The 13,756-nt window shown below is 39.0% G+C and overlaps 1 protein-coding gene across 1 annotated transcript in view; it reads right to left on the minus strand.

The window, feature by feature from the left end:
• Positions 1-3,497: 3,497 nt before the first annotated feature.
• LOC102856088 (cytochrome P450 2J2-like) overlaps positions 3,498-13,756 on the minus strand; it is a 40,700-nt gene continuing 30,441 nt past the window's right edge. Inside the window, exons 7-9 of the mRNA XM_006879743.1 lie at positions 11,291-11,478; positions 9,158-9,296; positions 3,498-3,676 (exon numbers count right to left, since the gene is read on the minus strand). Of these exons, the coding sequence (XP_006879805.1) occupies positions 3,498-3,676; positions 9,158-9,296; positions 11,291-11,478 (506 nt within the window). The remainder of the gene's footprint in view (positions 3,677-9,157; positions 9,297-11,290; positions 11,479-13,756) is intronic.

Genomic DNA, 13,756 nt, shown 5'->3' on the forward strand with positions numbered 1-13,756 from the left:
TTGCTGAGGAGAAACTTGAACATCTACTGAAGAAAATGCAAAAAATGGAAGAAAGAATTGATAATACAGATAAAGATATTGGAAAACTTTTGAAAAAATCATCACAAGACAGAGTATAGCCAACACAGCACTGTAAATAACAGATAGACATGAAAACACAATCTAGAATATTAATACTGAAATGGCAGAAGTGTCCAACATGCTGATGGGACAAAACAGTAGAACTGAAGAGATTGGACAGAGAGTCAGTGATTTAGATGAAAAGTATCTCCATGAGAACATACTAGAAGAGAAAATAGAAAGGAGATAGGAGGAAAATGAAGAAAACAATAAAATCATGTGAGATGACATCAAAAGGAACAATACACATATGATTCGAATTCCAGAACACAGGAGAGACAAGTAAGGCACTGAGAAAATTGTGGAAGAAGCAATAAAAGAAAACTTTGCAGAATTTATGAAGAACAGGAAAATCCACATTCAGGAAGCTCAGCAAACACCAAATAGATTCGACCCAAAAAAGGAAAACATCAAGACATATTATAGTCAAATTCTCCAAATTAAAAGATAAGAAGAGAAGGCTAAAAGCAGCACAAGAAATACAAAGAGTCACCTACAAAGGAGAAACAATTAGATTAAGTTCTGCTTTCTCAGCAGAAATTATGGAGGCTAGAATTTAAGGAATTGTGAAAACAAGACCAAAACTACAAGAAATATTAAGCGAAGTCCTTCACATAGAGACACCAAAGGAAAATGCATGGACTATTTTAAGCAGAAATTACAGAAAAAGAAGCAAAATGGCACAAGTAAAACTTGGCGTGACAATAATCACACTTAATGGGAATGGACTAAATGCACCAATTAAGAGAAAAAGAATAGCAGAATGGATAAAAAGACAAAGCCCATCAATATGTTGTTCACAAGAGACACATCTGAAAAATGGAGAGGAAAACAGACTCAAAATCAAAGGCTGGGCAAAAAAAATATACCAAGCATTTGGCAACCGTAAAAAGCAGAAGTGACAATACCAATCTCTGATAAAATAGACTTAAGAATGAAAAACCACCATAAAGGATAAGGAAAGGCATAACCTTGGTCAACACTTATACAACAAATGATAGACCTGCAAAATACATAATGCACCTGCAAAATACCATGGCAGTCCATGGTACATTCAATACTCTTCTCCAGCACCACAGCTCAAAGGCATCAATTCTCCTTCTATCCTCCCTAGTCATTGTCCAACTATCTGATGCATAACAAGGGGATTAGTGTCTTGAAACTACTAGATCCACAGGAGACAGATTTTGTACTGGAAAGACTTCGGTAATCATTATGGAACCTGATCTTTCTGCTGTGTAGCGTGACAGCCTTGCCTGCTGAAACTGAAGACCTGAAGCACTTGCTGCAAAAGGTCAAGAATATGCCTGCAATATGGATTGAAGCCCAACATCAAGAAGACAAATATTCCCACCACTGGGCCAATTGGCAGCACCATAATAGATGGAGAAGAAATTGAGGTTGTTAACAATTTTAGTTTGCTTTCATCCACAATCAACACTCTTAACACCAGCAGTCAGGAAATCAAAAAGATGAATTGCTGTCAGGAACCTCTCCAGAGTGCTGAAGAGCAGCAATGTCAGTCTAGATACAAAGGTGCGCCTAATCCAGGACATGGTCTTCTCAATTACTTTTTATTCTTCAGAGAGTTGGACAATGACTAAGGATGACAGAAGAAAAATAGATGCCTTTGTGTCATGATGCTGGAGAAAAATCTTGATCATACCATGGACTACCAAGAAAATAAATCAATCTGTCTTGGAGAGGATGAAAAAAAGTCTCTCCTTGGAGTCTAGGATTTTGAAGCTCTTTCTTACCTTGGGCACATGGCCAGGAGAGAGATTGGTCCTTGGAAAAGGCCATCATGCTCAGAAGGGTGGACGGACAGTGCAGGAGTGGAAGATCCCGGATGAGATAGTAACTGGGGCAATGGGGGTTGGTGTGTCGGAATTAGCGAGATTGGCTCAGGACAGGGATGGGTTCAGAGCTGCTGCACGTAGATAGGGTTGCTATGCATCACAGGTGACTCAACCAAAAACATTCAATGACAGGTTTGGAAGCAGGAGTGGAATCCACTTCCTAAACAATTTGCCTCCGGAAACTCGACGAACTTTGATAAATGTCGGTAGTTGTAGAGGGGCTTCAGGCCTTTTGTTCATAAGGTCGCCATGAGTTGTGCTCCACTCGACGACATTCAACAACACAACAGTGTGACTAAACTGCACAGTGATTTCCAAGGTGATTTTAAACCTTTCAGCTAATAGCCACGTGCTATTACCACTGTTCCCTTCCTTATGATTTGCTTTATGCCATAAGATCCATTTTCCTATAAGTTATTGGGTAACGATGAGGCTGATATGAGTTGCGATCCTGTAAATAGCCAGACAACAAAGAGGAAATACTTGTATAATATTCTGCAAAACTTGTTCCCTAATATGGTTCATTTTGGTCAAACCATACTTGATCCTGAATCCAAGGTGATTGTAGCATGTTTTTATGTAAGCCATAGACAAAGTATGTATTTCCTGAGTATAAATAAAAAACAATAATAAACACTGCAACTGCTGGTGTTTTTAAGGGTAATGTTGAAGATCAGACAAGATGAGGCACGTGACAGTAAAACTTAAAACTTAAACTTATTAATTGATTCTATCTTCAGATGACTCCATATGTGTGAGAGTAGAAATGGTTTCATAGGGATTTTAAGGATTAACAAAAAAAAAGAAGAAGAAGGCTATCAGTTCTTTCTTTTGGGCTGCTTCTGAGTGGCCTAGACCATAAACATTAACTTTTCTGAGTAGCCAAGTGTATTAACCATTTGTACCATGCACGGGAACTCTAAAGTATGTACAGTACTATCTAGTGGTGAAGTCTAGGGCAGTCACAAGGACAAATTTTAAGTGTTCTCAAGTATCTGAATAAACCGAGTCAAATAAATAGGCCAGAAGCTCACATGGGTATAGGGAAAGGGGACACAGATCATTGGTACAATTTTATAATGTGCTTTTAGTGGTAAGAAGTTGTGCTGAAATACCAAAGGCAAGCAGTTCAAATACACAAGGTGTTCTGCTGGAGAAGGATCAGCAATCTCCCCTAGCACAATTAACTGCCTCTCGAAACCCACCAAAAGATCAGCTATGGGTCAATTTCAACTCCATGGTATGCAACAGCAACAGGGTTTACAAAGCATTTTCCATCCATTATTTCCTTTGACTCTTACAGAATCTGTCTTTAGGAATGGATGGATATTCATTTCATGAATGAAAAGGCAAACAATTTATAATGTAAAGGATCAACTGAGGAGACAGCAGAGCTGGGATTTGGATTCAGTTTCAGCTGAATTTTATTGCTTTCAGAGGAACTTCTTCTGCCTGCTTTTTCACAGGCACTGTTATCTTCAGGATACATGCCATGGTTTGTGCTCTCTCCTAGAATTATCACTCCCGAGGAATAGCACAGATCCGGTAACTGACAGGTGAGATGGCAGCACTTATTTTAGCTTTTAGGCTCAGCTTCTCATTGGCTGGGGGCCTGAAGGTAAATTTTTGCAAAAAGGAAGTGAAGAAAATGAACAGCTCAGCCCTGGCCAGCTGTTCTCCAAGGCAAACTCGTTTTCCTGAAAGGCAAAAACATGAGACTGAATTATCTTCCTGCTGAACTGGAGATAGGTGGAAGGCAAGACGTGACAGTTCTTTCTCTGTTCACGTTTGCAGGAAGGATGCAGGGGGAGGATTTCTGTCGTTGCCAGGCGCCTCCTCCACTTATTGTTGTTGTTGAAGATTGCTTTCGAGCTGAGCAGGACTCATAGCGACCTTGTGAATAAAGGCCTGAAGCCCCTGTATAACTACCAACATGTGTCAAAGTCCATAGAGTTTCCAGAGGCATGTTGTTTAAAAAGTGGATGCCGCTCCTGCTTCCAACAACAACAGTTGGGGAGGGGCCTGACAGGGACAGAAATCCTTCCCCCATCTCCTTCCTGCAAAGATGAGCAGAAGAATAATTTTCATATCTTGCCTTCCACCTATCTCTAATCCAGCCCCACTCCACACTTCTATTTACAGATAATAGTTTAAGTCTTTTAACTGCGTGAGTGACCTTAACCTAAGGCATATAGTAAGTCCCCATTATAAACTCAAATGTCTTTGAAGATCAAATAGAAGTACAGGAGGTGCAGGGGGGGAAAAAAAAAAAAAAAAAAAAAAAAAAGAAGGCCTGGGTTTTCTAGAAGGTGGTTAGAAGCTTAAAGTCCTTTCAAAGATTAACAAATTACCATTAGAAAAGTAGATGACAAAACAATAAAGAATTAAATTTCCAGTCTTTGGAGGCAAAGATGGTGAAGCTTTGTCTTTCATACTTTGGACATGTTGTTAGGTGAGGCTATTCCTTGGAAAGGGACATCATGTTTGGAAAGATGGAGTGCTGATCTCATGGACTGCCAAAAGAATAAACAGATGTGTCTTGGAGAAGGTGCATCCAGAGTGCTCCCTAAAGGTAAAGATGATATACTTTTAGTCTCACATGCTTTGGGCATGTTGCTAAGACGGGGCCGTTGCTGATGTCCAATGGATCTTGTCAGAAAGTCGACAAGACCAGAAGGGTGCATATTTCTGTTTTAGTGACTATGCAAAGGCATTTGACTGTGTGAATCACAGCAATTTATGGCTAAACTTGAGAAGAATGGGAATTCCAGAACACTTAATTGTGCTCATGCAAAATCTATACTTAGGCCAAGAAGCTATTGTATGAACAGAGAAAGGGAACACTGCATGGTTTAAAATCAAGAAAGGTATGTGTCATGTCTATATTCTCTCTCCATTCCTATTCAAACTGTATGTTGAACAAATTGTTAAAGAAGATGGAGTCTTTGAAGAATATGGCATCTGGATTAAAGAAAACACTCATCAACAACCTACGTTATTCAGATAACACAACTTTGTTTGCTGAAGGTGAGGGCTTGATGCCCTTAATTACAGAAGATCATGGGCTACAGTCTTCAATGTGGATGACATCTCAATATCTTAAAAAACAAAACTCCTCACCACCAGGTTAATAGGTAACAAAGTTCAGCCTAGAACATAATCATCGATTTGGAGCTAGAGAAGAGATTAAAGTTATAAGCAATTCCATCTTCTTTGGATCCATCAAAAACACCCTTGGTACCAGCAGTAAAGAAATCAAAAGATGAGTCTCATTGGGCAAATACCTCTGCCAGGTACCCCTCCAACATGCTGAAGAGCAATTATATCAGTTGAAAGACTAAGCTGAACATGATCCATGCCATGGTCTTCTCAATGTTTTCTATACATATGAAAGTTGGACAGCGATGAAGGACAACAGCAAAAGAATCAATGTCAGTGACCTATGGTGTTAGAGAAGAGTCCTGAATGAATGAATATCCATGAATATCCCATGGGCCACCAAAGGAACAAATAAGTCTGTGTTTAAGAAAATGAAGTCAGAAGGCTTCTTGCAAGCAAGGAAGGTGAAACTTCATCTCACACACTTTGCACATGCTGGCTACTTCTTAGAAAAATACACCATGCTTGAGATTGTGAAGGGTCAGCAAAAGAGAGAAAGATTCTCAATGAGATGGACTGGCAGAGTGACTATAACAATGGGCTTAAGTATTCCAGAGATGATGAGGACGAAGCAGGATAGGGCAGGCTGATAGGGTTCTTCTGTTCATAGTGTTACTATGAGTCAGAGTCAACTTGATGAGACCCAGACCTAACAATGGCAACATATTACTATTATCATCTCATCAAGAGCTCCTATTAAAACTTTCAACATTTGTTCCAATAAAATTCCTTTATTTTGGAAGAATCCGGTTCTGAGCCATGTGTTGCATTTAGCAACAGCCTAGGAAAATTCTTCAGTCTTAATGTTCATGACTTTCCCATTTCTTGAGTGCTGTGACCTTGATTCTGACACACAGTGATCACGGGACAAGAGTGGTATTGCCTTATGGAGTTTTCTTGCCTGTAATATTTGTGAGCTAGTATTCAGGTCCTTTCCCCATGGACTGACTGGATGGGTTGAAGCTACTAATCTTTGGTAAACAGATTAGTACTTAGTCCCAATGCCATCAACGTTCTTTTTTACATAATGGTTATTTTTGTTAAATGTCTTTTATCGTTCTATGAGGATTAACTTCAAGTTGAAGATCTTTGGTAGCAATGTCATCAAAGTGACAGATACTAGGTTCATAGCACCTCATCTTACCAGATGGTAATGTTTTGATATGACTTACTGGTGCTGTTAACTACGGCCATAGATTACCCTTTATAAAATTATTATTTTTACTTTTGTAATTAATATATGTTTTGAGACTGTGTAAATAATATTACTCATGGAACTTTATTCCATTCATTTTAACATCCATTTATTAGCCAACTAATTTACTTTTACTATTATGATTACTGATGGTGATTTTGAAAGTCCATGTTCATTAGCTGACATAATGAGAGGCTCTCCTCACCAATTATTTAATTATTTGTTAATTTCTAGCACATGCATGCACACAATCCTACTTTTACTCTGTTCTTAACAATATTTGCTAGTATTTTCTGAATTTGGACACTAATAAGTAGTTAAATGTCTGAAATACACAAGGAACCCAAAGCCTAGAGAAATTGATCTAAATAATAGAGTTCTAACTTAGCATACAAAAAATTTTTGTTATTGACTTTACAATGTTATGAGCTAAGCATAAAAAACAAGAAGCAGACAAAAAAATCTACTGGAACTAACTGACTAATTTAGAAATATGAGTTTTCCCTGTAGCCTGTTCTTTACATTTCACTTTGTAGACCACATAAAAGCATCCATCAGAGTTTAGAATGGTTACTCAAAGTTAATAAGATGAAAAAAATCTCTGCAGGGAGAGTTTATAGAGTAGATTCAGATAGTTTTTCTACTGTTGCTTTCAGGTACCACTGTGTTGACTAAAATTCATAGTGATTCTATGAACACATCTGACCAGTGCTCGATCCTATCCTATCCTTATGATCTCTGATGTGTTAGAGTCCATTGTTATAGTTACTATGTTAGTACATCTTGTTGTGGGTCTACCTTTTTTCTCTGACACTACACCTTTTCATATATGCTCTTTTCTCCTTCCTGGCCACATGCCGAAAGTATGTTAAATCAAGTTTCACAATCCTTGTGCATAAGTTGCACCATGGTTTTTTTTCCTCCAATACAGATATATTTCTTCTTTTGGCAGTCCATGGGGTATTCAGTATTCTTATCTAATATCACAACTCAAAGGCATTGATTCTTCTTCTGTCATCTTTGTTCATTGTCCAACTTTCAGATACATAAGAAGTAATTGAAAAGACCATGGTTTGCATCAAGTGCACCTTTATTTTTAACGTCTATTTGTATGTTTATTTTTAATTTTATGGGTTTTTTAAATGTTTATTTTTGATGTCTTTACACTTTAGCACTTTGCAGAAGTCCTTGACAGCAGATGTTCCCAATGCAGTACTTCTTTTCATTTCTTAACTGTTACTACCATAGGTGTTGATTGTAAATTCAAGTAAAATTAAATCACTGACAACTTCTGTCTTTTCTCCATCTAGTATGATGCTGCCCACTGGAACAGTGGTGAGGACTTTTGTTTTCTTGATGTAGAAATGTAATCTATATTGAAGGCTGTAGCCCTTGATCTTCTGCAGGAAATGTCTCTAGTCCTCTTCACTTGCAGAAAGCAGGTTGTGTCATCTGCATAATACAGGCGTTGATGAGTCTGCCTCTGATCCTGATGCCACATTCTACTTCATATAGTCTGGATTCTTGAATGATTGGCTCAGCCTACAGATTAACTAGGTATGGAGAAAGGATACAATCCTGACACAATTTTTGCTGATTTTGAATCATGCAGTGTTCCTTTCATGTTCTGTTCTGACAGCTGCCTTTTAGTCTATGTATAAATTTCCCATGAGCACAATCAAATGTTCTGAGATTCTCATTCCTTGCAGTGCTAACCCTAACTTGTAATCAGATTTGTAATCTGCATCATCAGTAAAACTCAAGTAAACATTTCTCTTGTATTTTCTGCATTCAGCCAGGATCCATCTGATATCAACAATGATATACCTTTTACCATTTCCTCTTTTAAGTCCAGCTTGAATTTCTGGCAGCTCCCTGTGGATGTCCTGTTCCAACAATTTGGTGTTTTTAATAACTACTAGCAAGATTTTACTTCCATGTGTTATTTTTTTTCTTTCATGTGTAATTAATGATAGTGTTCATTAATTTCAACAATGTGTTGGATCACCCTTCTTGAGAGTGGGAACCAATATGGATCTCTTCTAATCAGTTGGTCAGGCAGAGGCTGGTGAGTACATCCAAAGCTGTATCTGTTTTCCAAAACACCTCAACTGGTATTCTATCAATTCCTTGGGTCTTAATTTTTGCCAATGCTATCAATGCAATTTGAACATCTTTCTTCATTAGCACTAGTTCTTGATCATACACTAGCTTGAAATGGCTCAGCATAAACCAGTTTTTTTAATTAAGTCTCTTGAAGTATTCCTTTCATTATCTCTTGTTGCTTCCTGCATCTTTCACATTATACCCACTGAACCTTCAAATTCAATTTAGTTATTGATATTTACAGTCAGTGTCTGATACCTATGATGACAAATAATCCCCTTGCTTTTCCCCCTCCCTTTTTCTTCACTAGGACCCGTTTCAGTATCTGCATGGCTGCCTTAAAAATGACTTGATTCCACTTCTATAAAGATGGCAGATGCCCAAATATCTTTTTAAAGAAGGAGTTAAGACCTGAGCGTCTCTGTGCCCCATTATAGCTGAGGTGGGGTGCAGGGATGGGAGCATGGGTAGCAGAAGAAAGTGAGAAAGCTGAAATCTCCATCAGAGGCAAGGGGCAAGGGAGGAATTAGCAGATTAGGTAAAGTTTAAAGCAATGTCCCAGCCCAGGGATTTACTCCTATAACTTACCAAGGTGGAGTCACATTGGGTGAGACTAACCAGAGACATTTCTACTAAAGAAAAGAACCGCAGGGAACAGAGTTGGGGTAGGCTAACAGAGAAACTCTGGAACTTTTCATTCCTCTTGATTACAACTTACCTACTGAAAAGGGCAGAAAAGATTCCCTTTTCTTAAATTTTCCATTCTCCAGAAAGTGCTCTGGATTGAATGTGTCAGGGGTGGCCCACTCTTTGGGGTCCCTGTGCAGCGCAGTCAGATTGGTCATGATCATGGTCCCCTAGAGAAGGCAGCAAAGAATCAGGTAAGGCTGGACTCGTGACACATCTACACAGAGGGTGGCTTGGTGGATACAGAATACTACGTTCCTTCAGCAAAACTCAAGCTCATCCCCATCAGAACCAACTCAATATCTGAACCAACTGACTCAGTGAGTTTTCAGAGACTGTTCATTGTAGGAGAGGAGAGTCGCTATCTTTTTTTCTGTGGAGCAACTAACAGACTTGAACCACCTCTCTTTTATCTAACAACTAACTAGGCCAAAAAAGCACCCTACTATTTCAGTAGCCCAACACATAACTCACCAGGGCTGAGTATCATTTTGTCCACTTGTGCATGAGGGCTGACTGTAAGGCAGCTATACTAACAACTGCTGAAGAAAATGACAAAATAGAAGCAAGACCTCTGCCTTGGAGTACATCAAAATTCACTGAAACCAGCAATCCACGATATGTTAAATACTCTTTTTTAGCACTGTTACTCAGACATCAATTCTTCTATCATCCTTAGTAATTTTCAGCTCTCTGATGCACAGTAAGTAATTATGAAGGCCATGGCCTGGATCAAGCACACCTTAGTTTCTAGACTGACACTGTTGCTTTTAAGTACTGTGGAGAGGTCCCTGATACCAGATTTTCTGAAAGCAATTAATCTTTTGAATTCCTAACTGATAGTATCAAGAATGTTGGTTGTGGAGCCTAGCAAGCTGAAATTTTTAACTAAGGTGTCCCTGATGCAGGCCATGGTTTTCACAATCACTTGCTGTGTATCAGAGAAGTGAACAATAACAAAGGATGATAGAAGAAGAATCGATGCCTTTGAATTGTGGTGCTGGAGAAGAGTATTAAACATACTATGGACAGCCATGAAAATAAACAGGTCTGTCTTGGAGAGGATGAAACCAAGTTTCTCACTGGAGGCTAAGATTTGAAGCTCTTTCTCATATACTCTGGGCATGTGACAAGGAAGGACTGGTCCTTGGAAAAGGACCATGCTTAGAAGGATAGAGAAGAATATTATGTTTGGAAGGGTGGAGGGACAGCACAGGAGAGGAAAACCCTAGATGAGATGAATCGACATATAGTGACTGGAGTAATGACGGTACGTGTGTTGGAGTCAGCGAAATTAGCTGAGGACAGGGCAGGCTTCAAAGCTGTTGTGCATAGGTCACTATGAGTCCCAAGTGACTTGATGGCACATAAAAACTGCAACATATAGATTGAAAACATATGCAAACAGGATGTATCCCTGATGTATTCCTTTCTGGTTTTGATGGAGTTCTGGTCTAGTGGGAAGAAGCTGCGCTGCAATCCTGAAAGCTCATGGTTCAAATCCATCAGCTTCTCTGAGGAAGAAAGAGGGGCAATCTCTTCCTGTGCAACGAATTGCCTGTGAATACCCACCAGAGGGTCAGCTATGGGTCAATTCTGACTCTATGGTTTGACAACAGACATTGAAGGGGCCAAAAATTGAATCAGAGTCCCTCACATTGAAGCTGACAATTCTGTCACTAGCCACAAGCAATTTTCAATGCAAATTAGTACAATAAAATCTCTGAGAACACCACAGCAAAGAAATGTAAGTCTTTCTTTAAACTTATACGACTACCAAGCTCAAGGCCCAAAGTCAGTGCCATTGAGTCAGTTCCAACTCATCGTTATCCTCCTCCGGTTTGGAAGGCTGTAAATTGCAATAAGAGGAGTCTGTCTTTGGGTTAGCGGCACAATTGAATGTGATCTGTGCCACCAGAGTTCCTTTTCTTTGGTCACAGAAATCGTGTTCTCCAACCCTTACCCCCATATTTATTAACATTTAGTTGTATTTATGACTAAAACTATACTTGGGGGGGGGGAAAGAGTAGTATTTTATCAGTTCCAGCACATGACTTCTTTCTTACTTGAGTGAGTCCTTAGGATATATGCCACTTTTCCAGTTTAGATTCCTATTTTTGAAAAAGACAAGCTCAAAGACCTGAGGCTGAGAGTCCCTAATTACCTTAGGCAGGTAGTATCCAGCCACCGTGGTATCAAATGCCACTTCTCTGGCTACATTCAATGGTATAATGTCACCCATTCTTTGCACCTCATGGATGACAGCATTAGTGTAAGGCATTTGGTCTCGGTGGTCTGTGCTGGGGCGCTGTGATTGGCCAAGTACTCTGTCAATTTCAGCTTGTACTTTCTCTGGAAAGGAAGAGAAAGTTCTATTATTTTTGAAACATTTATACTTCCAAAGATGTGTATCTGATTTCCAGAGTCAAAATGATTTCAGTTAGTGTTCAGGTTAAATAATATGCTATTTCAATTACTGATATTTTAAATACAAACAGGGTCACTTATGGTTGAAGATTATGAATAGCAATGCAACATTTTTTTTTCTTATACTGTGGTGTTGGACTAAAGCTTGGATTTTTTTTTTTAGTTAGTTAGCCTTTGATCTCCAGCTACCTTAACTGAAGACACATGGTCTTGTAAATCAGAATTGTCTTGTGAATAAGCATCAGCTGTGGAACTAAGATAAGTGAAGGAGTGATTCCCGTGCTAAGCAGCAATACGTGAGGTGAGAAAGACTTAAAGCAAGATTTGAGGCTAGCAAGGCTTGTGGTGACAAGACCCGGGGGAGAGTGAGACCCTGGTGATGGAGAGATTGTGGCATTGCTGTGGACAAACGGTGGCAAGGTGTGACCTGAGGCTTCTTGCATTTGTGCTGGCCACAGTTAGATTTTGCTATTCTTGTCTTTGATGACGGAAGGAGAAGCTGCTTGCTGCATTGAAACCGAAGCCTAGACTAATTGAGGAGTTGTGCCTTGAGATTGTTGGGCTAACCCTGGACTTATCTGAGGTGATATTCTTGGCCTCCTCCACTTTCCTACTTCCTTCCCTAGTAAACCTCGTTTTGGTACTATAACGGTAAGTTTGTGAGTCAGCAACGAATAAATAAACCTCTGCTGCTGGGGCTCTAGAAGCAACACGGAACAGAGGTATGCACTCCTGATCTGCTTTTTACTCTGGGACGGTGAGGGCCTGTATTATCCTCTTTTACTCTGGTCCTTTCAGAGAAAAGCTCATGGTCTTGTGCATCTATGTCCAGTTTTCTCCTGTTTAGACAATGACAGAAGATGAGGCTTCAGGCTGGAAAGGTTCTCAAAATATGACTTGGATAGAGATGCCTCCTTAACATGGAGTCTACAGTAACAAAATGAAAGCATAAAACTTTCATGCAATGAAGGACTTTCATTTGGCACAACTCAAGTAAAAACAGCTACAAACATCCATTAAAATTAGAATTACCTCATCCGTTTCAATGCAGTATGCATAATTTATCCAGTTTTTCTCATTCTTACCCCAACCCTGATGTCAGTTCTATTCTACAGCAGTGGCACTATGCAGTGTTTGTCCTTTTGTGACTGAGATATTTCATTCAGCATAATGTCCTCCAAGGTCACCCATTTTGTATAATATTTCATGAGTTCCTTATTTTTCAATGCAGCATCGTATTCCGTTGTGTGAATATACCACAGCTTCTCTCTCCATTCATTTGCTGATGGGCACTTAGGTTGTTTCCAACTCCTTGCTATTGTGAACAAAGCCATGATAAACATGGGTGTGCATATATCTGCTTGGATGGTGCTCATGGTCTCTTTAGGGTATATTCCCAGTAGTGGAATTGCTGGGTCAAATGGTATCTCTATTTGCAACTTTTTGAGAAAGCACCACACCGCTTTCCACAGAGAACAGTTTAAAAGCAACATATTATAGGGCATTATGATTATCATAAGATTCTGGAATGAAGGTTGCACAGTGGAGTATACTTGGGGTGGGAGTGGAGGGTGCAGGGGGATTATATACTAATGAAGGGATTTTTCTTTTACTTTTCAAAGAAAAGAGCGAACTAGGGGTGGAGGGGGTGGCCGGGGAGAAAAGTGCAACAATGAATGAATGTAAATCCAAAATCTCTGAAAATGTTCATTGAAATTAATAAAAAAAATAAAATAGAACTACATGTAAGATTAATGAAACTAGGAAAATTGGAAGTTGTAAAAAATGAACTGGACCTATAATTTATTGCTTCACATATAATTACACATCTACATCATACCCGGTGTTTTATATAACCATTTGCTTATATTATGTTTTAGAGAAGTAATTACCTTGTTTCTGTGCCCATTATCACCTCTTTCCAAGCCCTCACTGAAAAGTTCTCATTAATTCATTTACTCCTTCCCCCTACTAATTTCTGCTATCCCAGGGATCTTACTTTCTTCCCTTTTTTCTGCCCATCTTTTCTCCTTTCCCTTTTGAACATTTATTCCTATCTTACTCAGTTATCCTATTTTCACAATAGTGCTTTAAACAGTATTTGTTCTCCTGTGACGAGAGAAGTTTTAAGATCAATACTATTATTGATAGAAAGATCTGCTAATACAACTATTATTTAAATATTTACATCAACACCTAAAGC

Source organism: Elephantulus edwardii, unplaced genomic scaffold (assembly GCF_000299155.1).
Source record: "Elephantulus edwardii isolate Elephantulus edwardi_28Jun2011 unplaced genomic scaffold, EleEdw1.0 scaffold00005, whole genome shotgun sequence".
NCBI classification, from domain to species: Eukaryota; Metazoa; Chordata; class Mammalia; order Macroscelidea; family Macroscelididae; genus Elephantulus; species Elephantulus edwardii.